Source organism: Physeter macrocephalus, unplaced genomic scaffold, assembly GCF_002837175.3.
Source record: "Physeter macrocephalus isolate SW-GA unplaced genomic scaffold, ASM283717v5 random_79, whole genome shotgun sequence".
Taxonomy (NCBI): domain Eukaryota; kingdom Metazoa; phylum Chordata; class Mammalia; order Artiodactyla; family Physeteridae; genus Physeter; species Physeter macrocephalus.
Window position 1 is genome coordinate 58,867 of NW_021145365.1, and position 26,390 is coordinate 85,256.

The 26,390-nt window shown below is 60.6% G+C and overlaps 3 protein-coding genes across 8 annotated transcripts; 2 read left to right on the plus strand and 1 right to left on the minus strand.

Annotated features, from left to right (window-relative positions):
- The first annotated feature begins 694 nt into the window (after positions 1–694).
- Positions 695–8,349, plus strand: AKT1S1 (AKT1 substrate 1). 2 transcript variants are annotated; one of them, XM_007112454.2, is made up of 5 exons: positions 695–762; positions 4,064–4,449; positions 5,558–5,635; positions 5,733–5,902; positions 7,299–8,349. In XM_007112454.2, exons 1-5 carry the CDS (start codon positions 710–712, stop codon positions 7,440–7,442), a joined length of 831 nt encoding a protein of 276 aa, XP_007112516.1. In that variant the 5' UTR covers positions 695–709; the 3' UTR covers positions 7,443–8,349. The 2 variants fall into 2 exon arrangements, with proteins under 2 accessions (XP_007112516.1, XP_054938293.1); XM_055082318.1 differs by lacking the exon at positions 695–762 and adding an exon at positions 3,778–3,862 and having other exon boundaries at positions 3,922–4,449.
- A 624-nt stretch (positions 8,350–8,973) lies between these two features.
- PNKP (polynucleotide kinase 3'-phosphatase) lies at positions 8,974–15,189 on the plus strand. Of its 5 annotated transcripts, none has more exons than XM_028483842.2 (17): positions 8,974–9,079; positions 9,202–9,289; positions 9,545–9,708; positions 10,342–10,388; positions 10,727–11,026; positions 11,444–11,523; positions 11,603–11,660; positions 11,757–11,864; positions 12,250–12,321; positions 13,355–13,403; positions 13,520–13,590; positions 13,677–13,769; positions 13,845–13,941; positions 14,018–14,079; positions 14,317–14,593; positions 14,870–14,931; positions 15,013–15,189. In XM_028483842.2, the coding sequence occupies exons 3-17, from the start codon at positions 9,558–9,560 to the stop codon at positions 15,133–15,135; spliced, it is 1,650 nt and encodes a 549-aa protein (XP_028339643.1). In that variant the 5' UTR covers positions 8,974–9,079; positions 9,202–9,289; positions 9,545–9,557; the 3' UTR covers positions 15,136–15,189. The 5 variants fall into 5 exon arrangements, with proteins under 5 accessions (XP_028339643.1, XP_028339644.1, XP_028339645.1 ...); XM_028483844.2 differs by lacking the exons at positions 8,974–9,079; positions 14,870–14,931 and adding an exon at positions 14,677–14,738 and having other exon boundaries at positions 9,091–9,289; positions 14,317–14,426; positions 14,506–14,593; XM_007112453.4 differs by lacking the exon at positions 8,974–9,079 and having other exon boundaries at positions 9,092–9,289; positions 14,317–14,426; positions 14,506–14,593.
- Positions 15,190–16,017: 828 nt separating this feature from the next.
- Positions 16,018–25,280, minus strand: PTOV1 (PTOV1 extended AT-hook containing adaptor protein). The gene is made up of 12 exons (XM_007112451.4): positions 24,970–25,280; positions 21,724–21,861; positions 21,504–21,586; positions 21,378–21,435; positions 21,188–21,295; positions 19,506–19,661; positions 18,912–18,998; positions 18,737–18,810; positions 18,602–18,659; positions 18,339–18,443; positions 16,591–16,788; positions 16,018–16,144 (listed from the first exon to the last, which is right to left on the minus strand). The coding sequence occupies exons 1-12, from the start codon at positions 25,138–25,140 to the stop codon at positions 16,130–16,132; spliced, it is 1,251 nt and encodes a 416-aa protein (XP_007112513.1). The 5' UTR covers positions 25,141–25,280; the 3' UTR covers positions 16,018–16,129.
- Positions 25,281–26,390: the final 1,110 nt, after the last annotated feature.

Sequence of the window (26,390 nt, forward strand, 5' to 3'; positions counted from 1 at the left end):
TGCCATTTTGCTCGAGGGCACGGACAAGGCCGGTCAGCTGCGGCCATGTTAATGCGGGGCAGTCCCATCTCTCTGCGGGGCGCGAAAGCAAGGCCCTGGAAGAGAGAAACGGTTAAAGAAAAAGGTGAGAGGAGCTGTACATCACACGAGGCTCCGAAGGACTCGGGTTAACGGGATGAAGCCGTCAGTATCCCCGGGGACGAAGCGGTCCCAGACGAATTCCTGAGTCACCTTCGAGAGAAAGTGTTCTGAGCCGCCATATTGAAGCTGGGCAAACCGAAGCAAGAAAGGATGCCATGTTGGATCTTTGCCAGCCTTGGTGCTGAGGGGGATAGGCTGGAGAGAGAGCCCATATATATATTATGGGCAAATGATGCCAGGCTGGTTGCCATGTCATTAACGGGCCCTGCTTTCTACCAGTTCTGTGGAAGAGGTTATTATGGGGGAGGGACGTTAGGTCGCATTAGTGTACTATGGTCCTGAGTGTGCGTCTGCATTTTCCCCATATTTCTTGGGGAAATGTTTCCGAACAAGCTGAAGCTTTTCTTTCACCATCTTTTTTATGGGCACCCTGCCGTCGCTATTGCCCCACTGTGATCCGGCGAAGCCCCCGTGGACGCCATGTTGGTCTCGGGCGGCCGGGATAAGGGAGGCGGAGTGTGCAGAGTGGAGGCGGTCCAACCACGCGGAAGTGACGCAAGGCGCCGCCATGTCTTTTGAGGGCGGCGACGGTGCCGGGCCGGCCATGCTGGCTACGGGCACGTGAGTGGAGGCGGCGTTGTGAACCGCGGTGTGGGGAGAATTTGGCCGTCCGGAGGAGAGGGGCGATGGGAGGGCGAGCCGCTCGCGGGAGGGGTTTAGCCAGCGTAGATCAGAGGGCAGAAATCGCCCAGTGACTCTACGCTGAGCGCTGGAAAGGTGTCGCCTGCGGGAACCGTCGTGTCTGACCCGAGGCAACGCTTAGACAGCCTTATCCTCCGGTCTCTAGACCCACTAGGATCTTTACTTTGGCCGTGGACCATGTCCACAGGGTCGGGGGGTTACTCGGTGGGGCCTCGGGGCGCCCCTCACCCGTCCAAAGGCGGGACTTCCGGTCCTGGCCCCCACCTGGGCGGGCTTTCCTGTTTTCTTCCTAGAGAAGTGGGTCTTTCCCTGGACACCCGGGCGAAGTGGGGACTCTGAGCGGTAGAGAAAGACCCCAGACGTTCACCTGCCCCCGGCCACTGGGTGCATCCTCGAGTTCCTCCCACCTTGGGGCGGAGGAGGGGTTTACTTCCAGTTTGACAGGTGGTTGGAGGGGACTTCGCTAGCATCCCTCATTCCTTGGGGGGCTTTTCCTCTTTCCTCATCTCTTCCTGGAGTCACTTTCCTCACTTCATCTCCTCACCTCATCCTAAACGGCCAATCACCTTACCTGCCCCTTCCTCCTCCTGTGGAGGACAGGTCTTACCTCCCTCTCTCCCTAATCTTAAACACCTCCATTTGGGGGGAGGGGGGGATCTTCCATCTCTAAACTCCTTGGAAGATACAGAACTTCCTCCGGAAGCTGAAGGCGTGGGAGACTCTCCTGTGGGGTACTTGGCTTGGCTACTCTCCTGTTGGTCTTGGCAACTCTCCTGTTGGGTAACCGATGCCAGAGAGCTCCCAAGCCTTGGCAGAGAGGTCTGCGTGAATCACCCTTCTCCTCTTTGAGGTGTGTGGGACCCTCATGACCCACTCAGTTCCACTCCACTCTTTTCAGCTATTCTAAGCTATATGAGTTTGATCTACTCTTAGAGATGTCGTCTAAGAGAGGAGTTGAATCTTGGTGTCCCAAGGGAGTGAGAGCCCCTTGGCCTAGCACTACAAGGCTTTGTGACATTGGACCAGTCATTTCCCTGCCCTGAGCTTCAGTTTCCTCCATCAGATGGGGATGACCCAAGGAGTGGCTGTGAGACCCTGTGCAGCTCCCAGTTCTGTTGGGTTTTGGAGTCAGGCAGACAGCAGTTTCACCCCACTTCTGCCCTTTTTAGCTGTGTGCCTTCTGGCCAGTGCCTTAAGCTCTCTGAGCCTCACTTTTCCCATCTGGACTAGGAGATCATAAATCTTTCCTCATAAGGTAGGCAGGATGGCATTTGGGATTAAGAACAGGTTGCCAGATCCAGGCCCCAGCTGTCCATCTCTCTAGCTAAATGACCCCGGGCAAGATATTGAATCTCCCCGGGCCTCCGTTTGCAACTGTAAAGTGGGGTGATCATAGCTCCTCCCTCATAGGGGTGGTGGGAGGGTGGAATGAGATTGTTGATGACACACTCGGGTCCCTGCATAGCCTGTGGGAGGTGTGGTATAAACTTGCTTCAGGGTCTGTCAGGACTGGTACTGGTTGTGCCTCACTGCAAGGGCTTTGTACTCTGTGAGCTTCAACTGTCTCATATGTAAGGTAACAGCTCCCACCTTTGTGGGTCATGTAGGAGGGGAGATGGCAGGTGCAGAGTCCCTGCACAGAGTAGGTGCTTAGCAAACACTGGCTTCTATGATCTTGAGTCACAAAGGGCCTGCGAATTGAAATCAAACTTCTACGACCCCGGAGGGCTAGATCACAGCCCTGCTTGAATCCCTCCAGTGACGGGGAGCTTGCTGCCTCTCTGCGGAGGCTCCTCAGCGGCCCAGCAGGCCTAGCTCAACCCCTGATTTACAGGGAGAAGACAGGCACAGAGAAGGCCATTCAGTGGTGCAAGGTCACACAGCAGTCAGGGCAGGAAGCCAGGCCCCTTGTCCCTTGTTCTTCTCACCTTGTAAGGAGATGTATCCAAGCAGATTGTCTGCTTAGGGCAGACCTGTCCTGGGGCCACGAATCGCTGACCTCGGGTTGCTCATACTCTGATGGAGGAGGCAGCCAGAGGTACAGCTGTCACAAGCTCGTGTGACATGATCTATAGTGGAGGTAGCCCAGGGCACTGTGGGTCTAGGGAAGGCATCTGATCCATCCTGTGGGTCAGGGAAGACTTCCAGAGGACGTGCCGGAACAGTCTTGTAGGAAGTGCAAGAGCTTTGTGGGCAGAGGACAGCCGGCACCCCATTTTCTGCTCAACTCCCGCTCTCTGAGACCTGCCATGTGCTGGGCAGGGCTGGTGTCTCAGAGATGAATCTGACGCCCACACTGGCTGGGGAAATGGATGTGGATCCAGGCAGTGCTCCCCAGAGGGATATGTGCTAGAACGGGGGTCACTCAGACATTGTGGGAGCCCACAGGTGGGGAGGGACCAACCTGAGCTAGGGGGTGAGTGTAGGAGTGAAAAGTGCATGGAGGACAAGTGGTCCATGTAGAGGGGGTCCACCTTGACTGAAGGAGTGTGTAAGGATATGAGGCCGTGGGCAGGCCCTCCAGTGCCGGGCTAAGGGGCTGTGACCTTGTCCTGGGGGTGCGGGGGAGGAACAGAGGCAGCTCCGGGGGTAGAAGGACCCCCTGGGGAGCTGTGTGCCAGCTGGACTGGAGGCTGGGCCAGTGGTCCAGGGCCGCAGCGTCCATCAGAAATATGATCTGAGCCACCTGTATAATTTCAAATCTTGTATGAGCCACATTAAAAAAGTGGAAAGAAAACAGATGAAATTCACTTTCACCCTATATTTTATTTAGCCAGCATAAATAAATGTGATCATTTCAACATTTAATCAACTTCAGATTGCTCATGAGATATCTTACATCCTACCTTTTTGTGCTAAGTCTTGAAAACCCCGTGTGAGTTTCACACTCGTGGCACCTCTCACTTTGGATCAGTTACATCTCCAGTGCTCCCTAGTCACGTGTAGCTGATGGCTTCCGTGTTGGACAGGGCAGGGCTAAGAGGAGAGAGCGGGGCGGTGGGGACGAGGGATGGGGCTGGGGCCCAGGACAGGGCCTGGAGGGCTGGACGGGGAGGAGTCCTGGGGGAGTATGGTGCTGGGGGAAGATGCGGAGCTCAGCTGGGATCAGGTGGAGAGGAGGGATGGGGGTGGAGTCCAGGGACTGGGGGACACACGGGGCTGGGTGTGGACGGCGAAGTCAGCGAAGCCTCAGCCCACTGTGTCGTGCTCTGCCCCGCAGGGCGCGGATGGCGTCGGGGCGCCCCGAGGAGCTGTGGGAGGCCGTGGTGGGGGCTGCCGAGCGCTTCCGGGCCCGGACGGGCACGGAGCTGGTGCTGCTGACGGCTGCGCCCCCCCCGCCCCCCCGCCCGGGCCCCTGCGCCTATGCAGCCCACGGTCGAGGGGCCCTGGCCGAGGCTGCCCGCCGCTGCCTCCACGACATCGCCCTGGCCCACCGGGCTGCTGCCGCCGCCCGGCCCCCCGTGCCCCCACCAGCACCGCAGCCGCCCAGCCCTGCACGGAGCCCACCCCGGCCTACCTTGGCCAGGGAGGAAGATGAGGAGGATGAGGACGACCCAACCGAGACAGAGACCTCTGGGGAGCGGCTGGGCGTCAGCGATAATGGAGGTGAGAAGGGCAGGGGCAGGGGCATGGGCCGGGGTGGTTCTTGGTAAGTTGCCTCCTCAGTGGGTTTTTCTGGAGGGGTACAGCTTGCTTGTCTCTGACCCCTAACGTTCATGGAAGCTGCAGGCTTGCCTGTGACTCACTCTGTGACCTTGAGTGAGTCATTTCTCTTCTCTGAGCTTCAGTTTCCTTCCATCATGTCCGGGAGCCAGCTCTGTGCTGGGAGATGCTGGGCACAGAGAAAGCCAACTTGGGGTCTTTTCTCTAGGGACTCTGGGTCTGGCCAAGGAATTGGAGTCCTGACATGAAGCAGTGCCCTGTGGAGGCCATGGCGGGGGAGGGAGCCTCCTGAGCCGGGAGCACGCGTAGAACAGAACTTGTTTCCAAATCTGGGGTGCCTAATGCCTGTGAGAGCAAAGACAGGAGTTAAAGAGGAGTCAGGGGCACAAGCAGCAGCTAAAGAAGCAACTGGCTGCATTGGGGGAAACGTGGAGGTTGGATGCTTCCCAGAGACTGCACTGTAACATTAGGGCTTTGAAGAGTGAGTAGGAGTTCTCCGGCAGTGGGTGGGTGGGGGACTCAATAAGTAGTTACTCATTTGTTACTGTTACTACCAACGGCTGACTTCCTCACTGTTGCTGGAGAAACCCTCATAGTGTTAAGGGCACAGACTCTGGAGTCAGGTGGCCTGGGTTCAAATCCTGGTGACACCACATATTAGATTTGGGACTAAGCGCAAGTGAATTAATCTCTCTGTGCCTCCGGGTCCCCATTTGTCAAACAGGGATCATAATCATCTCATATTTCTCTCAGCCTGTATTTTGAGTCAGTTCATCCCAAACAGATCTTACAGATTTCATGTTCGTCCAGCCAGTTGCTTTCACCTGGGGATGTACCAGATAGAGAGAAACTGGATTTATTTCTGCCGAAGACCAGTCCGATAACCAGGGGAAAGGTGTTCGTGGCAGAGGGAATAATTATTCCAGAAGCCCCGAGGCTTGCAAGGGCCTGGCCAGTGCAGGGAACGGAGAGGCGGTGGCAGTGGCCGGAGTCTAGAGCACATGGAGTCCAGCGGGACTCAACTGGCCCGGGCCTCTAATGCCATCCACAGGACTCTTTGTGATGGATGAGGATACCACGCTCCAGGACCTGCCCCCCTTCTGCGAGTCAGACCCTGAGAGCACGGATGGTGAGTGTCACAGGCTGTCCCCATCCCTGGAGAGGGGGGTGGGGAGCTGGGAGGAAGGCAGCTGAAGACAGAGGCTGAAGTCCACCTTCTCTCCCAGATGGCAGCCTGAGCGAGGAGACCCCCGCTGGGCCCCCAGCCTACTCAGTGCCCCCGGCCTCAGCCCTGCCCACACAGCAGTACGCCAAGTCCCTGCCCGTGTCCGTGCCCGTCTGGGCCTTCAAGGAGAAGAGGACAGAAGCTCGGTCATCTGATGAGGAGAACGGGCCGGTGAGGGGCAAGTGGGAGGTGGGGAGGAGGGTGTCAGGAAGGGCTCAGAGCTGTCTCCTCCAGGAAGCCCTCGGACGTGGATGCCACGTTTCTCAGGATTGATCCTCCCCTCCTACTCATAAGGCTGGCTCTTGGGCTAGAGCCCTGCAGTTTTAACTATCACAGCCTTGTAATGCGCCCCAGTGCCTTGTAGAGAAAGCAGCCTCTCCTTTCCAGGAACAGCTCCGTTTATAGAATACGTGGTCTGCACAGGGCACAAGTATTTTAGTATCCCCTCCAGATGGGGAAACTGAGGCTCAGAGGGGTCAGATCACCTTCCACCCCCACCCCACATATTCCTGGCCCCTCCTGGAATTTGTGCCACCTCCCCTGTCCTCTGTCCTCCCTCCCACACTGTCCTCCACGTGGAGTTCCTGGGCTGGCCTGGGTGGGTGCTTATCTCCCATCACTAAAGCTCCCTGAAGCAGAGGGGAAACTGAGGCACTGAGAATACACATGACTTCCTGAGACTCAGCCCGTAAGGGGCAGCGCTGGGATTGGAACCTAGCTTACTTTTGGAAGAGAGCTATGGACTTGCAGGGAGGAGGCCTTGCATCCCATGGCTCCCCCTCCCTATGACACCTCTCAGTGTCCTCATTTACAGACTAGCAGGGTCCATCAGCTGCTGCTGTCCTTGTTTGTCACTGGTGGAAACACAGTTAATTAACTGAACCTTTGAGGCCTGAGTGCTGGGTCCTGGGCTGGCCTCCGAGAGGGCCCAGGTCCAGCTTCTGTTCGTGGCCTCGCCCATTCCGCTGGGCGTCAGGCCCAGCTCAGGGTGACAGGGGCCTTAAGGGAGGTAGTGCTAGGTGCTGGGGCTGCAGGCAGAATGACAGGACCCCTCCCCAGTGGAGACTGACAGGGAGAGGGCTCCTTTCTCTACAGCGCTGGTGACATGGTCGTTCACCCTTCTTTAGCAATCACTGTGCTGATTATCTCAGACCCTGTTATCAGCCCCGTTTTTCGGAGGGGAGACTGAAACCTAGGGAGGTAAAATCCCTGTTGACAGCTAGTGGGTGTCAGAAGCCTGATTAGAACCTGACTGAATCCCGAACCCGGATCCTTAGACGTGAGACCCTCTGGGTTCACACAGCCGTGATGGTCAGCAGACAGGCAGCACTTCCACTGTGTGGAAGGACGGCGGTGAGACAGGCCTCTGTGTGTGCACATAGGAGGCCGAGAATGGGGGGAGGAGAGGGGCAGGAAGGCTCTTGGAGGAGGTGGTGTTTTGAGTTGGGTGGCAGAGCCCTAAATGGAGCAGGACAGGGTGAAGGGCATCTCAGGGGCAAAAGTGCTAGGAGAGGACCTGGAGCCCAGGGTGTAGGCTCTGACCCCGTCCGTGTCGCCGTTCCCGCAGCCCTCCTCGCCGGACCTGGACCGTATCGCGGCGAGCATGCGCGCGCTGGTGTTGCGGGAGGCCGAGGACACTCAGGTCTTCGGGGACCTGCCGCGGCCACGGCTCAACACCAGCGACTTCCAGAAGCTGAAGCGGAAATACTGAGGCCCGGGGAGCTTCCCGGCCCGGCATCCGCCCCACACCCACACTACACCCCTGCCCCGCCCCCGGGGCCCGCCAATCCGAGTCAGATCCGGGACCGGCCTCCCGGGCCACCAGGATTGACCAGCCCCTGCCAACCCCTGCCGCCCTTCCAGCCCACGACCGCTCCCGCGCGGATGAGCGAGGCCTGTCCAGTTTCCCGATTGGGTCTGTTTTCTCTCTGCCCAGCGACATATTCTTTCTATTAAGGGATTGTCTCGCTCCCCGATCGGGGCATGGCTAGCTGGCCAACTCCGTCGTTTTCTGCCTAGCAACCAGGGCTTTGCTCGGACGGCACTGGCTCCATTCCTGAAAGAGCACAGTCAAGCTCCAGGATTGGGTAGTGGCCCTCGACTTCTTTACAGCGAATGGGCAGCGCCTTCACTTGATTGGCTCGAACACTGTAAAGGGCTTGACCAATCTCCCGAGAGAGCCATCACCCTTCCGGAGTTCCCTCACCTGATTGGCTCCACTTCTGGGGGCGTGGCCAACCCTCTTCCTGTGCCCAGGATTGGCCTGTGGCCTTAAATTTACGTTCTTTACACTACTGGGGCTGGGGTCGTCTTTTGCCGAAGTCCTGACAATTGTCCCTCTGGCCCCCTCAGGGATGGCCCGATCCTGTTCCTGCGTCTGACACCCTCTCATTGGTTCCATCCCACAACAGCCTGCCAATCAAACCCGTCCTTGCATCCAGGACGTTACCAGCTCCCGCCCCTCTCCCCCCACCCCCACAGGTGCCTTAAAGGGCCCTCGTCCACCCAAGGTGGGGGGCAGGGGGCCTCACTCTCCGGCCCTGGTGTGGGGGAGAGAGTGGGGGGTCGGGATCGGGAGTTGGGAGGGGCGCTCTGAGATTAAAGAGTTTTACCTCTGACAAATGAGTATGAGGTGTGTTGTGGGTATTCATTTAACATTTTCTGAAGCCAAATTAGCAGCGTCTCATTGCTTCTCAGTGCAACGCTGGGAATTGGACTCGTCCCCATTTTACGGACAAGAAAAGAGAGATTCACGGGGTGGGAGGAAGGATTCCATTCCTGTATGACCGTGGAGTCCCAATCTTCAGGGCTTTGAGTGTTGGGATCGGAATAGTTTAATGAGTCAGTCTCCTGAGCCCACATAGTGCCCGGGAAAGCCAGGAACCTCCAGCTGAGGCCGAGAGTTTTCTGACTAACGTAAGACAGCTGGAGGTTAGAGAACAAGTGGCGCCTGGTCCGAAGATGTAAACGCGGAATCCCCATGTCCCATCAGACCACCACCGATGGAATGCTAACAACAGACAAAACTTAGGGCAAACTATCACCTAGACACTTTTATAAGTTATTTACATGTACTAACTCATTTAATCTTCCTAGTAACCCCACAAAGTGGAAACGATTATCCCCACACTGTAGATGAGAAAACTGCAGCATCCAGGGTAGGGTTGCTGTCGGGGCGGGGTTTCTTCGACTGACAATAATAGTAACGAGAGTTTCCTCCCGCTATAGCTGTCTCCGGCAAAGGGAATGAAAATTACGAGTTCAACGTGGAAAGAGGAAAAAATGTGTGAACAGGGAATCTACCCCCGCTACTGGCCTGCGTCTCATACTGCATCAGGAGAGATGAAGGTCAGAACAGCGGAGGGACCGTAGGGGCACTGTGTCTGGGAAGGGGCGGGGCTTATGGCCAGGCGGAGCCAATACCCCGCCCACTTTGGTAAGACGAGTCATTTCCGTCCGCGGAGAAACAGAGGCAGCCGCCGGCCGAGTTGCGAGCAGAGCGCCTCCGGCAGGCCCTCCCTGGTCGGAAGCGGCGAGTGAGCCAAGCGGCGGGCAAGAGTGAGTGTGGGGCCGAGGCGAGAGCGCGAGAGTTTCTCGGCCTTTGCCGTGGGAAGTTGGAGTCCGGGGTCCCGGAGGGAAGGAGTGGGGCGTCGTCGCCTGGGAAACGGCGCGAGGCCCAGGCCGGCGAGTGGGTGGGATTTCCGGAGCCGTTAGCGGATGAAGGGAATTCCTGGGGTAGAGGGCGAGAGGAGGCGGGACTTCCTTTAGCAACTGAGGGCTGCCACTCAAACCTATTTACCTACTTTCGTTTAGGCCGGCTCCCAGGATGGCCAAGATGGAGGCCCAGGGCCGCCTGTGGCTGGAGAGCCCCCCTGGGGGAGCGCCTCCCATATTCCTGCCCTTGGGTGGGCAAGCCCTGGTGCTGGGCCGGGGACCCTTGACGCAGGTTACCGACCGGAAGTGCTCCAGAAACCAAGGTGGGCAGGGAGGAGCCTGAGCTGGAGGGGGTGTGGTCCGCTTCAGGAGCGGGAACACAATCAATGGGAAAGATAGTCCAGGAATTGCGTGGTGCAACCAGTCCTGAAGTTGGTAGGTGGCATGTGGGTAGCACAGGAAGAAAAAGGTTGTGCCCGACCTGGAACTAGGCAGACACCTTGGGCGGGAGCGGATGGAGTCAATCTCGAGACACTGTCACTGGGCAGAGGATACAGGCCACCGGGAAGGCTTGAATAAGGCCACGACCCTTGTCAAGGAGAGAGCCGATCCTATGGAGAAAAGTGCATATTGCTAAGCAGAGATGGGTGGTAGCGGGCCAAGCCCAGAACCTGCATCTTGCCAAGGTCTGCGTTGTCAAGGAGAAGCCAATTCTATACGGAAAAATACCTGCCCTGCCCCTAGGCGAGGACCAGTGACACAGGCAATCGTTAAGGCCTTTATCTGGGTACTGCATGTCAAGGAGTGAGCCAATTCTACTTAGAAATAAACTGCTTCCTCCTGCCGGATGGGTGCTGTAGCCCCATACTGTGGTCTGAAGCTGGCCATGCTCCCCAGTAAGGAGGGAAGCAGTCACACAAGGATTCAGATCCTGACTCCACCCCCTCAATCCTCAGTGGAGCTGGTCGCTGACCCTGAGACTCGGACGGTGGCAGTGAAACAGGTACCAGTTCGTTAGCAAGGGGCCTGGGGGTGGAGTGGGGGTGGGGGGTGTGGAGAATCGCCACCCAGCGGGGAACAGGCCCAACTGGGAAAATCTGATTCTGTGAGGGGAACAGGTGTGCCTGTTTCAATGGGGTAAACATCCATCCCTATTTAAATTGGGTGAGACTGGATGCTTATAACCTTCCCAGAGCCCTGATTGGTGGTACAAGGTGAAGAGGCGGGACTTAAGGGTCTGATTGGCTGGTGGAGAACGGCGAGTCCTTTTCCGGGTTATTTGATTGGAGGAGGTTGCCTCTGGGGGTGGAGCCAGTTCCAGTCCCCCCTCTCTCTCTACAGCTGGGAGTTAACCCCTCAACTGCCGGGACTCAGGAGCTGAGAACAGGGTTGGAGGGTTCTCTGGGGGTGGGGGACACGCTGTATTTGGTCAATGGCCTCCACCCGCTGACCCTGCGCTGGGAAGAGGCTCGCACGCCAGAATCCCAGCCAGACACTCCACCAGGCACCCCTCCTGTGGCCCCGGAGGAGGAGGAGGAGGATGAACAGCAGAAAAAACGGATAAGGAAGTCATCCCCTGGCTGGGAGAGCTTCCAGAAGCTGCTAGTGTTCACGGCACCTGGTGTGAAGCCCCAGGGCAAGGTGAGGCCCAAGCTGAGGACTGAGGGAGCACAGCCCCTTATATGCAGTTAACACCCAAACAAAACTTAGCTCCTGTTTGGATTTTCATGGCTATTAGCCCTCCGAGGTGAAAAAGGCCAGGGGAAGAGGCTGGGTTGGATATGAAACCCATTTTAAAGATTGGAATACTGAGGGGCTCAGGAGGAATAGGAGGTAGTAGAGTGAAGATTTCACTCTCTGAACTCAGTGTCCGAGATGCATCTTTGCTGTGCCTTGTCCTTGTAGAAGATGTGTAGACCCGCTGTGACTCAGTTTCTCTATCTGTAAGGGGTGGGTGGTAATAGTCCCCAGCTTGCAGGGTTGATGTGAACCAGCCTGTGAGTGAGGGGGCTCAGAGGTGTAACAGTGCTGTTCTTCCTCTTTTCTGGGTAACGCCAGGTGGCTGGTTTTGATCTGGATGGGACCCTCGTCACCACACGTTCTGGGAAGGTCTTTCCCACTGGCCCCAGTGACTGGAGGTGATAAGAGACGGGAGGAGGGAGTGGGTGAGGTGCACTCCGGGCCCCACGTCACGTTGCTCTTCCACGCCCGCCCTAGGATCTTGTACCGAGAGATTCCGCAGAAGCTCTGGGAACTGGCCGCCGAGGGTTACAAGGTGTGTGCGCGCGTGCGTGCGTGCGTGGTGGCGGGTTCACAGGGCAGGTCCGGGCCTGATGAGGAGGGCGCCGGCTGACACCCGTCCGCTTCCCAGCTGGTGATCTTCACCAACCAGATGGGCATTGGGCGCGGGAAGCTGCCAGCAGAGGAGTTCAAGTCCAAGGTGGAGGCTGTGGTGGAGAAGCTGGGGGTCCCCTTTCAGGTATGGCTGTAAGGGAGGCTGAAGGGCTATGTGGAGGGACAGAGACTCTGAGACGGGGGCGTGGGGGGGGGAACAGGGACCCAGAGAGAGGGGAACAGAGACAGCGAGATGGGACAGAGAAGGGAACAGAGACCCAGGGAGAAGGTATGACATGGTGAGCCAGTTGGAGAGGTGGGGGGAGCAGAGACCCTGGGTGAGTGGGGTGTGGGCCCCGGGTGGGGTTATGCTGACAAACCCATTGTAAGTGGCAAGTTCCAGGGCACCGGGCGCTCTCCTTGGATTGGTGAGGGTCGGGGTAGCATCCTTGGGACCCATGTGCCCTTGAAGGACTCTGGGTGCTGGAGGAGGAACCAAGGATGGTGTCTAACCTCTGCCCCACCCACAGGTCCTGGTGGCCACGCACGCAGGCTTGTACCGGAAGCCGGTGATCGGCATGTGGGACCACCTGCAGGAGCAGGTGAGCTTCGGACTCCCAGTGGCTCTCCTTCCCTCTGCGGCCCCTTGCTCTCTGCCCTGCCTCCCCACTCTGGGTCTCTGGTGCATGACCTTCCTCTCATCCCCTACCCTGGCCTGGCCTTCTCAGTTTCTTTGCTATCATGTCTTAGTGTTGATATGTGAGGCCAGTGCTCACAAACTGTGAAAAACAGTGGTGGAGAGAGAAGTCACTCATGGATCCATTCATTCGTTTGGGTGTGCGTTTGTTCTGAAGTTCAACAGCTTCTTGACCTGAAAATATTAGTGAATAAGACAAACCTGCCTGCTGCCAGATCAGTGAGGGTGCAGACTGAATGCACTGACAGATGTGTAAAATAGCAGAGTGAGGATAAGGCAGGGTGTTGGTTTACCTACGGAGCTCAGCGAAAGCCTCTCTGAGGTGCCCTTGAGTAAAGATATAAAGCTGCTGGGGGAGGGAGCCATGTGTGTATCTGAGGGAAGATTGGCCCAGGTAGGAGTAACGCCAAGTGCAAGGGTCCTGAGGTGGGACCGAGCCTGGTGTGCTCGTGGGCAGTGAGGAGGCCCGTGTGGCTGTACCTGAGCGGGTGAGGGGGAAAGTGAGGGGTATGAGGTCAGAGAGTGGGGGTCAGGCTCTCAGGCTTCGTGGGCCACAGCGAGGTGGCCACCGGGAGAGTTGGGAGGAGAGCGTCCGGAGCCGCGGTAAGTGGGAACTTGCGCCCTCTGGCGGCCGCTTGGGGAACAGACGGGCGAAAGTGGAAGCCGGGATACCCGGAAGGGGTGACCGAATATTCCAGAGGCGTGCTGGTGGCCAGGATCGAGTTGGTGGTGCCGGCAAAGGGGGTGAGAAGTGGCCGGAGGGCGGGGCCGACAGGATTCGCTGATGGATTGGGTGTGGAGCATGAGAGGTTAGAGATAGGCCTCATGTGGGGCACAGACCAAGCTGCGCATCCTGGCAGGACCCGTTAGTGCTCTGGGGGGACAGATGTGTGAATAGGTTCCTTACTGCCTGTCGTCTATCACCTGTCCCTCCCCAGGCCAACGAGGGCGTGCCCATCTCCATCGGGGACAGCGTCTTTGTGGGAGGTAAGGGCCCGGGGGTGGGGAAATGTGTGGGTCCTCGGGGCTGATGCAGGTGGGCTGGGGACCCCTGTCCCCAAGGTTCCTAGTGGAGACGGGTTTGTATCCTCCATGTGTTCCAGATGCAGCTGGACGCCCAGCCAACTGGGCCCCTGGGCGCAAGAAGAAAGACTTCTCTTGCGCTGACCGCCTGGTGAGGCCCGCTCTACCCCGTCCCTGCCCCCCCCCCGCCCCCCGAGCGCAGCCACTACCCAGTCTGACGTGTGCCCTTGCCCCCAGTTTGCCCTCAACCTGGGCCTGCCCTTCGCCACGCCAGAGGAGTTCTTTCTGAAATGGCCCATGGCCCGCTTCGAGCTCCCAGCCTTTGACCCGGTGAGGCCCGAGGGGCGGGTGGGGGGCATGCAGGGATGGGGAGGGCGTCTCGCTCATCATGTCTGCCCCTCTCAGAGGACCGTCTCCTGCTCTGGGCCTCTCTGCCTCCCTGAGTCCAGCTCCCTTTTAAGCTCAGACCCCGAGGTGGTTGTCGCCGTGGGATTCCCTGGGGGTGAGACTCCTGCCCCCCAGAAGCCCCAGCCCTGCTCCGACTTCTCAGGCCCCCACTAATGCTGCACCCTTCACAGCTGGGAAGTCCACCTTCCTCCAGGAGCATCTCGTGTCGGCCGGATACGTCCATGTGAACAGGGTAGGACCTCATCCGCAGCCCCTCCGTCGGTCTTGAGTCCCGCCCCTCCCCCCCAAGCTGTCCTCTAGGTCTCTGCCCCCCAGCCCCCAGGTCCTCTCTCCAGGTCCCTGCCCCCCTCTCTCTGCCTTTCCCCCCTACCCTGGATCCTTAACCCTGTATCTCTGGGTCTTCCTCTCCGTTCTGTCCCCCTGGGTCTCCTGGTCCCCATCCATGACCTACTCTTTCTGGGTCCCCCAGGACACACTGGGCTCGTGGCAGCGCTGCGTGACCACGTGCGAAGCGGCTCTGAAGCAAAGGAAACGGGTCGTGATTGACAACACGAACCCGGACGTCCAGAGCCGGGCCAGGTACCAGGATCCCAGGGGAGGCCTCTGTAGGGTGGGCCCTGGGCCCTTTGCCAGCCCCCCACTTCCTCGGCCCCCACAGGTACATCAAGTGTGCCCGAGACGCAGGCGTCCCCTGCCGCTGCTTCCTCTTCAGCGCCACCCTGGAGCAGGCGCGCCACAACAACCGGGTGAGCCGGCCTCCTCATCCCCAGCACCCCCCGCCCCCGACCCCCCCCCCCGCCCCGGCCGGCCTGACCTCCGCCCCCCGCAGTTCCGGGACATGACGGACTCCTCTCACATCCCCGTGACCGACATCGTCATTTACGGCTACAGGTAGGCGCCACGGGCGGGGAGGGACGCCAGGTCGAGCCTGTACGTTGGGCCTCACCTCCCCCCACCACCCTCTGCCCCCCGGAAGCCGATGGACCCCCCGCCCTGGCCGGCCTGACCTCCGCCCCCCGCAGTTCCGGGACATGACGGACTCCTCGCACATCCCCGTGACCGACATCGTCATTTACGGCTACAGGTAGGCGCCACGGGCGGGGAGGGACGCCAGGTCGAGCCTGTACGTTGGGCCTCACCTCCCCCCACCACCCTCTGCCGCCAGGAAGCAGCTCGAGGCCCCCACGCTGGCCGAAGGCTTCGCCGCCGTCCTGGAGATCCCGTTCCGGCTCCACGTGGCGCCGCAGCTCGAGCGGCTGTACCGCCAGTTCTCAGAGGGCTGAGCTGACGCCCACCCCGCCACCTGCTCTCCACCCCACAATAAATGCTGTTTTTCTTCATGTTTGACCAGCGTCTTGCTCCCAGCCGGGCTAGGAGCACAGACCCACCGGCCGGGTCTCCCAGGAAGGCACTGCCGGGAACGTTGCCTCAAGCTAAACGCTCAGCCCACCTCGGGGACAACTACCTCTTGCGGACGGGGGTTTCGGCTTCTCCAGGCTGCGGCTGCTGGCGCTCCGGACGGGCGCCAGGGCATCCTGGCCGTCAGGGCCCGAGTGGAGTTCGCTGCACGCGGCTGCCAGCTGCAGAGCAAGCCCAGAGTTTTAGCAAGGCGTGACCCGAGGCCGAGAGTTGGAGCTCAGATTCCGTGAGAAGTGAGGAGCTCTGCACGCTGGACTTGAACCCCGGGGCTATGGCCTGGACCTGCAGCAGCGAGGGGCGCCTGAGAGCCCGGCCGGGCCTGCGGCACGCCGCCACTGCCAAGGGACTGGAACCGGCCTGGCATTGCCTTATGTTTGCTTCCAGCTAAGTGTGGCTTGTGGAACCCACAGGGCAAGGAGGGCAGCCTGGCAACGCCGGGAGTCGGGGGCTGGACCCCAGGAGCAGCCGGCCAGCTGTGGAAAGACCCTGGAAGACACGGCCCAGCAAGCACCTGGCAGCTCCGTGAACTGCAGCGTCCCCTCCTGGCTCAGGTGACAGTGATCTCAGAGGTGACTCCTCTCCTGCGAATGGTAGAAATGCACACTCCCAGGCCTCAGCCGTGTCCACACTCGGGGGTGGGCCCAGCCATCAGCCCCTGGGGACGGCACTCGGGTCTGGGGGCAGCTGCTGTTGGGAGGGGCCTGGCCTCTCCCGAGCCAGGGTGTCTGGACAGAGCACACTGGCCAAAGGGCTTTTAAAAGATTTTATTGGGGAAACGTACAAGGGTGGGGACTGTCCTTGGAGATATCTCAGGACGCTGTCCTCCATCTCACTGGGCAGGTGCAGTCCCCACGGGCCTCTGCTCAGAAGCATCTGACCTGGGGGCAGGGGGCATAGTGGGAGGGACTGGACAGGTGAGGCTCCAGGGCCCCGGGGACGAGGAGAGCTCTCCCCGCCCCTGACTGGAAAGCCCTGCTCCCGTCGCCACCTGGTGGGGCCACCTGGTGGGGAGCGGGGCTGGAGTTTCCCAGGAGGCCTGGGACCCTGGGGGACGCGCGTGCCTCTCTCTCTGCTCTGGTCTTCTCAAGGCCAGGGTCACGCTACTTCCCGAACCCCAGGCAATTCTTTCTCAGGGTCCATCCTGTCCTTGGCCCGGCTGCCACTCACCAGTGTCGGCGGGGGCCTCGTCTGTGGCTCCTGGCGAGGCCCAGCCCGGCGGGGTGGCCACTACCCCCCCATCTGTGCGGAAGGAGGCCCGGGAGGAGTCAGCGTGGGCGGGGGTGAAGGGTGGGGACAGGCTCGGGGCCGCGGCCGCGGCGCTCACCCCGCGCTGCTGCTGCTCCTGCTCCAGGTTCCGCTGCAGGACCTGCTGCTGGTTGGCGATGACGCGCCGGAGGCCGTTGACGAAGCCGCTCTGGTCGTGGGGGATGAGGCCGATGAAGATCTTCTTCTCGGACGAGTACAGGAGCATGAGCACGCGGGTCTCGCACGAGGCCTTGTAGGAGAAGTGCACGCAGCCCGCCTGGCGGTGCGGAGCGCGGTGTCACGGCGGGCCCTCGGCGCAGACGCCCCTCCCCATCGAGACGCGGGCGCAGAGCGCGCGGGTCAGCGCCCGGCAGGCGGGCACCACGGAGCGCGCCGCGCCTTCCCAGCCGCCGTCCCGAGCCCTGTCGCCACTCCCACAGGACACCGGGGACGCCTGCGCGAGGACCGGCGGGCTCTACGGCCGAGCCCAGGGGGCTGCCCGACGAGCTCCTGCGAGACCGTGGCCCCCACGCCGGCCGGCCAGCACCCGGGCCGCCCACAGGACCAGCCGTGACCGCGCACGAGGGCCGCGGCGGGGGAGGAACACCGGGGGCCAATCTGGCCCCAGGAGGCCAGACACCAGGGCTCCGTCCACTCTGCGACCCCCGGGGCAGCCGAGGGCGGGGAGGCGCTGACCCACGGCGATGCCGCCGTCACCGTGGCTTGGGACGTGCTCGGCGTCACAGCGACCGCAGCGCCGACAGGCACCAAGCGCTCCCTGACGCCTTTCACAGGATCCTCTCTCTCCAGGGCCCGGGGGTCACCGTCCCCGTCTTACAGGTGAGCAGACCCAGGCTGAGAGCTCGAGGGCTCGCAGGCCCCCAGAGCCAGAAGGGGCTATGCCTGCCCTCGGGCCCGCGTGCCGCTGCGGGGGCCAGTGGTGACAGGCATCGAGGAGGAAGCCCCTCACAGCACCCCGAGCTGACAGCATGAGGGGAGCCCGAGTGCGCCGAGGGAGGACGGGCCGCGGTCCTCGAGGCCTTCGTTTCCCCGAGGGAATCCTGCTATTAAACTCTTCTTTAACACACAAAAAAATACACAACCAGCCCCTCAAATGCACAATGGCACAGCTATGATGACTTCGGCTGACTTAAAGAGAAACATTGAGCTAATTCGGGGGCAGCTATGACCCGGTACGGCAAACACCCACAAAGCGGACACAGACAGCTGCAGCTTCAGAAGCACGAGGCCCGACCTCCTCACTTCACAGATGGAGAGACCAAGGCCCGCAGAGAGGGGAGAACTGGCCGGGGCGGCCAGCAGATAAGCACCGGGGGCTTTCAGAGCTCGCTCGGGCTGGAGGCAGACAGATGCCCTGCCTCGTGAGGGCCTTTGGGAGCCTCAGGTTTTCCACCCTGTCCCCGGGGAAGGGAGCAAGAGGAAGGCGGCAGCTAAGAACCTGGGAGCACAGAGTCGGGGCTCGGGGTGACGTCAGCCTCCTCAGCTGAGTAAACCCAGACAGAGCAGCCGGGGACGGCCCCGGGGGCCCGAACCAGACTCGGTCCAAGTTCCCGCCCGGCACCTGCCGGCACAGCCTCTGAGCCTCAGGTTCCCCATCTGTAAAATGGGGTCAGGACCGCCCAGAGCCCCAGGGGAGCCAGCGTCCAGGCACAGAGCAAACACGCCTTCCCCACGGATACCATCACGCCCGGCCAGTTTTGGGGACTCGTCCGCTCTTAATCTCATTTCAGTTTTTAAACACCCAGCGGCTCTGGCTCTGCCTGTCCCCCCCATCAGCCCGGCCCTGGGCCCCACCAGCCTACTCACAAAGCCGTTGTCCATGATCCGGCACAGGCTCTTCAGCGTCTCCAGGTCCTTGGTGAAGTGGAACTGCACCAGGCGGGAGTTCCGGAAGAGCGGCACCAGGGTGGTCTGCAGGGAGGCCCCGAGGTGGCTGGGCCAGGCGCCAGGGCGCTGCCGCCTCTCGTGCCCCCACGCCAGCAGGCCCCGCCCGCCTCCACTCGCTGGACAGGCAGCCTCCCCCGGGGCCCCAAGGTCGGGGCAAGCCGAGCGCCCCCTTCCCCACTCACCAGCAGCTGCTGCGGAATGAGCTGCATGTACAGCTTCCGCGGCCACTGCTCGGTCCTCCTGCAGGGATGCGGGGACGAGGGTCAGGAGGCCCGGCCGCACCGAGACGCCGCCCCTGCCCCATGCCCGACACTCACAGGATCTCCCCTTGGTTTACGTAGATGTGCGACGGCAGCCACCGCTTAGACCGACTGTTAGGCTCAGGCCTGGGCTTTTGGGGAGAAGAAGAGGGGAGACGTCAGGAGTGGGAGGAGCCCCACATCAGCAAGGAGGCCCTGGTCCTGAGGTCACCCAGGCCCGCCCAGGGCTCACCTCCTGCCACTCCATGACTCCACTCCATGCCAGGAACTTGTTGTTGACCATCTGGACGGGGCCCGCAACGCCACCGGGTCCCACTGCCTGGGGGAGGAGACAGGTGGGCTGGTGCCCCAGGAGTTCCCCAGAGAACGCTGCCCAGACCCCTCCACGCCCCCAGTCCGTCAGTCCCAAGCTTATCTACCTGCTGCCCGCAGGGCCCGGCCCAGCCCGGCCTCCTGCCTGGCTTCCAGCCTCCAGTCTGCCCACAGGCCCAGAGGATTCCCCAGGGCGGGCCCTGCCCCTCACAGACGCCCCCATGCCCTGGGCCCCGCCCCCGCCCTCAGCCTGGGGGACGTGGCTCACAGGGTCTGCCTCTGAGAACTGGGCAGCTGTGTAACTTGCCGCACAAACCGGGACACTTTCGGGTGAAGGGGACGCTGAACAGCCGGTAAGGCGTGAGCCAGGACTTGAGGTCACCCTCCTGCCACGAGCGCGCCCGCCTGCCCATCCGCCTCCCTGCGCCCCACGGGCACCCCTCCTGCCAGACCCCTCAACCCCCTCGCTCTTAAAAGCCTCAGGCACGCGTGGCGGCCGGGCCCCAGGGCACACCTGTTTGCGGGTGGTGATGACCTGCCGGATGGCGTTGACGAAGCCGCTCTGGTCGTGGGGGATGAGGCCCATGAAGATCTTCTTCTTGGACGAGTACAGGAGCATGAGCACGCGCACCTCGCAGGGGGAGATGTGCGGGAAGAGCATGCAGCCGGCCTGCGGGAGAGGGAGCCGTGGGCGGGGGCCGCGTGCGGGAAGAGCACGCAGCCGGCCTGAACGCGTCGTTCTGGGAGCCTGTGAACGTGCACCTCGGTGTCCCCCCCACCGTGACTCTGGGGTCAGGGCAGGGGCCCCGTGTGCCGGGTGAGGGTCCTCGGAGGGCTCCACCTCCCGCCCACGTGCCCCGAGGTCAGCCCTGTCCTGTGGAGTTTGCTGCTGGGCCCCGCTGACAGAGGCCACCAGGCCCGGGGGTTAAGAGCACAAACGCAGGACCAGACTGCCTGAGAGTAAACCTGGCTCCGCTACCTCCTAGCTGTGTGACCTAAGGCAGGTCACCTCTGGACCTCAGTTTTCCCACGTGTAAAACGGCACAACAACGGCGCACAGACTAAGCGCCACATAAACGCTCATTACACAAGTCGCTACTGCCTCTTTGGTGGGACTGCGGGAGAACCTGAGCCTCACAGAGGTCCCCACCCGGGGTGTCTAGACAGAGGGGCATGCGCGTTCTCAGCCCCGGGGTCCGCTGGCTCAGGGACCACCACTGGCCTTCCTGGACCCACGTGCCGTCGGCCCTCCCGGAGCTACTAGTCGGACGCGGAGCGTAACCGGACAGGCCATGGAGGGCACGTGCTGACGTCCACCTTCCCTGCGGCCTGGGGGCCCCAGGCCCCAAGCAAACGGTGCTGAACGAAGGGGTGACCGGGCAGGCAAGAGACCCCACACCAGTCACAACCCAGAAAAAAAGGGGATCCGACCAGGCATCGAACGGCAGCACACAGCGCCCCCCGGAGGCAGCAGCCGGGAGCTGGAGGGTGGTCTGTCCCAAAGGGGACCAGGAAAGGGAGAGGACCCCAGAGCTGAGTCCTCCAGGCAGACGACCTACCCCCACCTCAACCCAACCATTTCCCAGCACCTGCCGTCCCACAGCTGGAGCCCTGGGGGGGTGGGGGCAGCGGCTGAAGCCTGGGCCCAGACACGTGGGTGCTGTGGCCCAGACCTGAAAGGCTTGCAGGGACCACACCCACCGCGTCCTGTGTCTGAATCCCCAACTCTTAGCAGTCTCACCAGCTCGCATCTACTGAGCGCCACACGCCCTCAAATCACCGCCTCGAGTGCTTTACTCACTCCTCCCAGTGGACCGCAGATGAGGAAACTGACTCCCAGCAGACCATCTCCACTGCTGGCTCCCTCTTTCCCCCTGGCCACCCCCAAATGCCAAGTCCCTGCCATGTGCCAGGGCCCCAACAAGCTCCTGGGTCCCAGGAGGGCTGGCCCAGGCCCCTCCCTTTGCTCCCGTGCCCGGGGGCGGCTCCAGCTTGGCCGGGCGGCGGGCTGGGCTCCTCTGCTCTCCAGGGACAGGGATGCCCCAGGAGAGGTCACCCGGACCCGGACCCTGCCACCTGCCTCGGGTTGTCCCAGCAGAGCTCTGCCTCCCGCCGTGCGTGGTCACCACGGTGCTTCCAAGGGGCGCTTCTCGCCCTGTCCCCGCCCGCCCGCCCCAGTGCCCCCGCCCCACTCACGAAGCCGTTGCCCATGACGCGGCAGAGCCCCTTGAGAGAGTCGCAGTCTCTGTTGGTGAAGTGGAACTGCGCCAGCTGGGAGTTGCGGAACAGGGGGCCCAGGGTGGTCTGGGGGCGACACGGGGACAGCGGGGTCAGGGCCAGGCGGGTGCTCTGGGGCCAGGGTGGGCAGCAGAGGGTGGGGCCTCACCAGCAGCTGCTGCGGGATCAGCTGCATGATCAGCTTCTGCGGCCACTGCTCGGTCTCCCTGCGGGAAGAAGAGGGTCAGGGGGGCGCCCCTGCGGCCCGCCCGCCCGCCCCCTGCCCACCACTCACAGGTTCTCGCCCTGGTTCACGTAGGCCTGGCAGGGGAGGGCCCGCTTCAGCTTCGCCGTGGAGTCCGAGTAGGGCCTGCGCTTCTGTGGTGGGAGCGGTGGGGTCACCGGACACAGCCCGGGGGCCCAGGCCTGCCGCCCACCTGCAGGGGCAGAAGGGACCCCGGGGCCAGCCCCCAGCCCCCCGCAGACTCACAAGGGGACCTGACGCGGACGCTCACCTCCTGCCACTCGAGGACGCCGCTCCAGGCCAGCAGCTTGTTGCTGAGCCGGTGCTCACCCACGGCCAGGCCCCCGAGGGCGAGCCCGGGCGAGGAGGGCCCGATGGGACCCAGGGCCCCGAAGACCCGAGCACCTTGCTGTGGCAGAGGGGGTAGGGAAACTGAGGCTGAGGGGCCCGCTAGGGGAGCTGTCCCCCACATACCCCAGAAGCGACATCCCAACGTTGAGACCCCGATCCCCAGCTGCGAAACCCCCAGGGCCATCTCCAAACCCTTTCTCCCAGGGTCGAGACCCTGAGCGGCTGACCCCGCGTGTCCTTTTCCTGCTGCCGCCCCAGGACCCTTCCCCGCCCCAAGGCTACTTGTCACCTCAACACTGGCCCATGCAGGGTCCCTGAAAGCCACCAGTTGCTTCCGCTTCCAGCCTCTGCTCCAGCTGTGCTCTCATCCTAGCGGGCCATCCCCCCCTACCTTCCTCAGGAAATGCTCCCCACTCATCCTCCCGGGCTGATCAATTTTTGATTCCTCTATTGAGACAACTCAGAAGCAGCTCTCTGGGGTCCAGAGCCTCCCTGCAGCTCCCCCCACGACGCACAAGCCAGCCTGGGTTGTGTCTGTCTGTCTGGCACACTGGTTTGCCCCATCCCATCCAAGCTCAAAACCCTTCCAAAGCTCCCCCAGGCCCTCGGGAAAATCCAGGGACTCCCCTGGTGGTCCCGTGGTAAAGAATCCGCCTTCCAATGCAGGGGACGCGGGTTCGATCCCTGGTCGGCAAACTAAGACCACACACGCTGTGGGGCAACTAAACCCGCGTGCCACAACTGCCGCGCACGCGTGCCTCAAACTACAGAGCCCATGCGCCCTGGAGCCCATGCACCACAACTAGGGAGGCCCGCTCACCGCAACAAAAGATCCCACGTGCTGCGACTAAGACCTGATGCAGCCGTAAAAATAAATAAGTAATTTAATTAATTTTTTTGAAAAAGAAAAAAAGGAGAGAGAAAATCCAGGCTCTCCTCTCTGGCTCCCGCCAACCTCCCCAGCCAGTTGCCCGCCTCCCCTAGCGCAGCCCAGGCTGCAGCCACAACAGGCTGACCACGGGGAGGCGGGAAGGAACCAGAAGCACACACAGAACAGAACTCTCTAGGGAGGTGGGGACACATTTACAACAGGGAGTCTGACAACACCTGGAAGGGTATCTCAAACACAACGTCTTGAGAGCATCTGCAAAACACCAAAAGTTCCAGCAACAAAGCCAAGGAAAGCTACACAATTTACTCACCAGGCACTCTCCAGTTATCTTTTTTTTAAACCCAAAACATCTCAAAGCAAACAAGGGAAGGCTTTGAAACAGCCTAACAGCAGGAAACCCGTGAAAACCTCCCTAGTAGGTGCCTCCAGGCAGCAGAAAAAAAATGGTTGTTACTTTTCATCTCATTACTAATCAGTATTTTCCAAATTTCCTATAAAGCACACAGGTGTCTTCTGCCCCAGAATAACAACAGGCAGGAAAAACTGTATTTTGTAGGGGCTTAAAAAGCAAAAAAAAAAAAAAAAAAAACAAAAACAAAAACAAAACCTGAGCAAGCATACTCTCCACCCGGGCAGGAGGTTCTGGGATTCAGGCAACCGTAAGAGATCAGGAAGAAAAGTCCGCCCCAGAATAACAACAGGCAGGAAAAACTGTATTTTGTAGGGGCTTAAAAAGCAAAAAAAAAAAAAAAAAAACAAAAACAAAAACAAAACCTGAGCAAGCATACTCTCCACCCGGGCAGGAGGTTCTGGGATTCAGGCAACCGTAAGAGATCAGGAAGAAAAGCGGAGAGCAGCCTGGTGTAAGAACATGGTTGGAGCGTCTGAGATGGAGAAAGACTGTTGTAGCCCTGGGTGTGTAGGTACCACAGCCAGAGCCCATAACGTCTAAGAAAACACAGTTAAATCACACACCTGGAGGAGACTCTGGGGTCCAGGTGAACTCACTTTAGGGACAGTTAATGTGAGCACCAGGGACACCTGTTTAAACTCTCCTTGTGTCTGGAGACCAGGCTGACCACGTTTTAACCTGGGTGTAAAAACCAGCGATGCTTAAGTTCAGGGTCTCCCCGAAAGCAGGATGCGTGTCAAGGTGGAGGACCACGTTTAAGGGCTAGACCTACGTGCAATCCTAAAGGAAATCTCACATCTGGGCAGGTGTGTGTAAAATGCCTCCCACACCTGTTCTGTTGCTCACTGCATAGGAAGCCTATTTAGTACCTGGAAGAAGAATGAAAGCTTTAAGATGTACGTTTAAGGACCCAGGAGGCGCTTCTGAACAAGCAGACATGAACGCTAAGGAACGGAGAAGACGATGGAGTGAAGGATGATGTTTAAGTTTAGGGAGGTGTTCAGAGTCCGGGTACCTGAATATAAGATCCGAGAAAACCTGTTTAAGGCTAGTGTGGAGCTGCCACAGCTCCCCGCCACGCACAATGTTGGGGCAGAGTATTTAAGAAGGAAGCTTGAGCGCCCGGTTAGGGTAAAACGCGCATCTGGGCAAGCGTGTCACGGCTTGGCTGTGCGTGAAACGTCGGAATATGTAGATTTACAGCTCCAGAAAAACCTTAAGATTTCTGACAAGTATGTGCATCTTTTAGGTCTCGGGAAGCAGGTGCAATTTCGCGTACCTGCAAAGCTGGATGTTTATGTTTAAGATCCGGACTTACTTGGCCTACTGCCATCAGTAGGGGCATCCAACATCTGGGCGAGCGTGCAAATAAACCCTGGGCGCACACGCCACGGGCGGACGCGTGCGGGCCTGGGGAGAACGCCCCCGGGGGCAACACCTGGGCGCGCCAGTGCGAGACGCGGGGCCCTCTCGCCGCCGTCCCCCCAGCCCCCTCCCCCATTTCCAGATTTCCTGCCCAGAAAGCGAGCAACTTCCCAATTGGAAAAACAACAACGCACGCCGGCCGTCCGCCCGCCCCCCACCCCGCGTTTAAATCGGGTCGCGGAGTCAGCAGTAATTTGAGCCCTTCCCGCCCCCGTACCCCACCCCCGCCACCCCATCCCCGAATGCAAAACAAAGGGGAGAGCCCGGCGCGTACCACCCAAGGGGTTTCACGGGGAAGCCGGCCCCAGGCGGGACCACCCTTCGGGGCACCGGAGAAACCCCCGAGGGGGGAGGCCGCGGACAAAGACGCCAGTCCGGGAAAGGGGCCGGCGGGGGCGGGGCCGTGGAAAGCTCTGGAAAAAGGGCGGGGGGCTCACCATGGGAGGGGCCGAGCGAGCCCGGATCCGCGGCGGCTGCGGGCCCCGGGGGCTGGCCGGCCAGGAGCGCGAGCGGGCGGCGCGCACCGTGAGGTGCCGCAGGGGGCGGCCGCGACCCCCGAGGGGGCCCCCAGCGCCGGAGCGGTGCGGGGCACGGCGCGGACGGACCATGGCTGGCGCGGGCCGAGCGAGCTGGGGGCTCCACCGACTGAGAGGCGCCGGCGCGCGGCTTCGGGGGAGACAGGCTGGGCTGTACCAAGCGCGGGGGACGCACCGCCGGAGAAGGTCGCCGTGGCCAAACCACTGCGGCGAGCAGGGGAGTGCGGCGCGTACCAACGGCGTCTGCAAGGGGGCGTGGCCGGGGTGTACCAAAATAGGCCTGGGGGAGCCCCGGGAAAAGGGTGTGTGGGGCGGGGAATACGGCAATTGGAAGATACTATGGGCCGCTCGAGCACGGAGGGGAGGAGCTGAGAGGACGTGAGAAAACCACTTCAGGGGGGCGCGGCTGGAAACACCAGACCGAAGGGTGATCAGAGGAGATGAACGTAGAGGGCGATACCAAGTGGGCTGGGGGGTGGCAGGGGAGACCGTGCCCTGACCTGCGGAGCCGGGAGACTACATCAAGACATGTAAGGAAAAGGAGGAATAATAGGCCTAGGGACCAGGGAACCTACCTAGAGGTTCGGGAATACGGGTCGTACAAGGCCTAAGGAGAGGACTTAGGGTTTGAAGGGAGTGACGTGGCTAGGTGGGCAGGGCACCACAACTCCCAGCGGCCGCCGCGCGGCCTGGGCGGAGCCAGAGACCCCCGGAGACGCCGCCAGTCACAGCTGCGTGCCCATTGGCCCCTGGGCCCTAGGCACCGCCTTCCTCCCGCTGCATCTCCTTGCCACTCGCCTCTCGGGGCCATTCATTGATTCGCTCATTCACTCAACGATTAAAGGACTGCGTATTCCCTTACTAGTAGTTGTGTAAGATTTACTGCTTCAATTTCCTGGTTTCTTAAATGTGGATAATAGCTAGCCCTAAAATGGTTATGAGGATCATATGAGTTAATAAAGTATTAAGATCGGTATTTGGCACAGTAACGACCTAAATGGTAGTTTTTGTCCTTTTAAACTCATTATTAGTACCATTTCCAGTTCTGTGCTGGGCAACGAGTATACCGTGGTGACCAACCAGACCAGGTCCACTGGAGAAAATAAATAATCGCAGTTTGTGATAAGTGTTATAGAGAAAATGCACAGAAGTGTGGGATGGTGACCGTGAGAAGTCAGGAAAGTGACCTTTAGGCAGCCTGCAACTCCACATAGGCTGGAAGAGTGTGCTAAGATGAGGGAACAGCCAGGGCACAAATCCTGAAAGTGGAAGGAAAACAAGGGGGGCCACTATGGCTGGGGCAGAGTGAGAGTGGAGGAGAG

Bases quoted from the DNA above. Each gene is read 5' to 3' on its own strand.
- PNKP (XM_028483842.2), top strand. From the start codon at position 9,558: ATGGCCAAGATGGAGGCCCAGGGCCGCCTGTGGCTGGAGAGCCCCCCT. The intron at 11,524-11,602 runs GTGATAAGAGAC...CGCCCGCCCTAG, and splicing joins ACTGGCCCCAGTGACTGGAG to GATCTTGTACCGAGAGATTC. The intron at 14,932-15,012 runs GTAGGCGCCACG...CTCTGCCGCCAG, and splicing joins ATCGTCATTTACGGCTACAG to GAAGCAGCTCGAGGCCCCCA.
- AKT1S1 (XM_055082318.1), top strand. From the start codon at position 3,793: ATGGCTTCCGTGTTGGACAGGGCAGGGCTAAGAGGAGAGAGCGGGGCG. The intron at 3,863-3,921 runs GGGCCCAGGACA...GAGTATGGTGCT, and splicing joins GGGGACGAGGGATGGGGCTG to GGGGGAAGATGCGGAGCTCA. The intron at 5,636-5,732 runs GTGAGTGTCACA...CTTCTCTCCCAG, and splicing joins AGACCCTGAGAGCACGGATG to ATGGCAGCCTGAGCGAGGAG.
- PTOV1 (XM_007112451.4), bottom strand. From the start codon at position 25,140: ATGGTCCGTCCGCGCCGTGCCCCGCACCGCTCCGGCGCTGGGGGCCCC. The intron at 21,587-21,723 runs GTGAGCGTCCGC...CTCCCACCACAG, and splicing joins GCGTCCTCGAGTGGCAGGAG to AAGCGCAGGCCCTACTCGGA. The intron at 19,662-21,187 runs GTGAGTGGGGCG...CCTCTCCCGCAG, and splicing joins GCGTCATGGGCAACGGCTTC to GCCGGCTGCATGCTCTTCCC.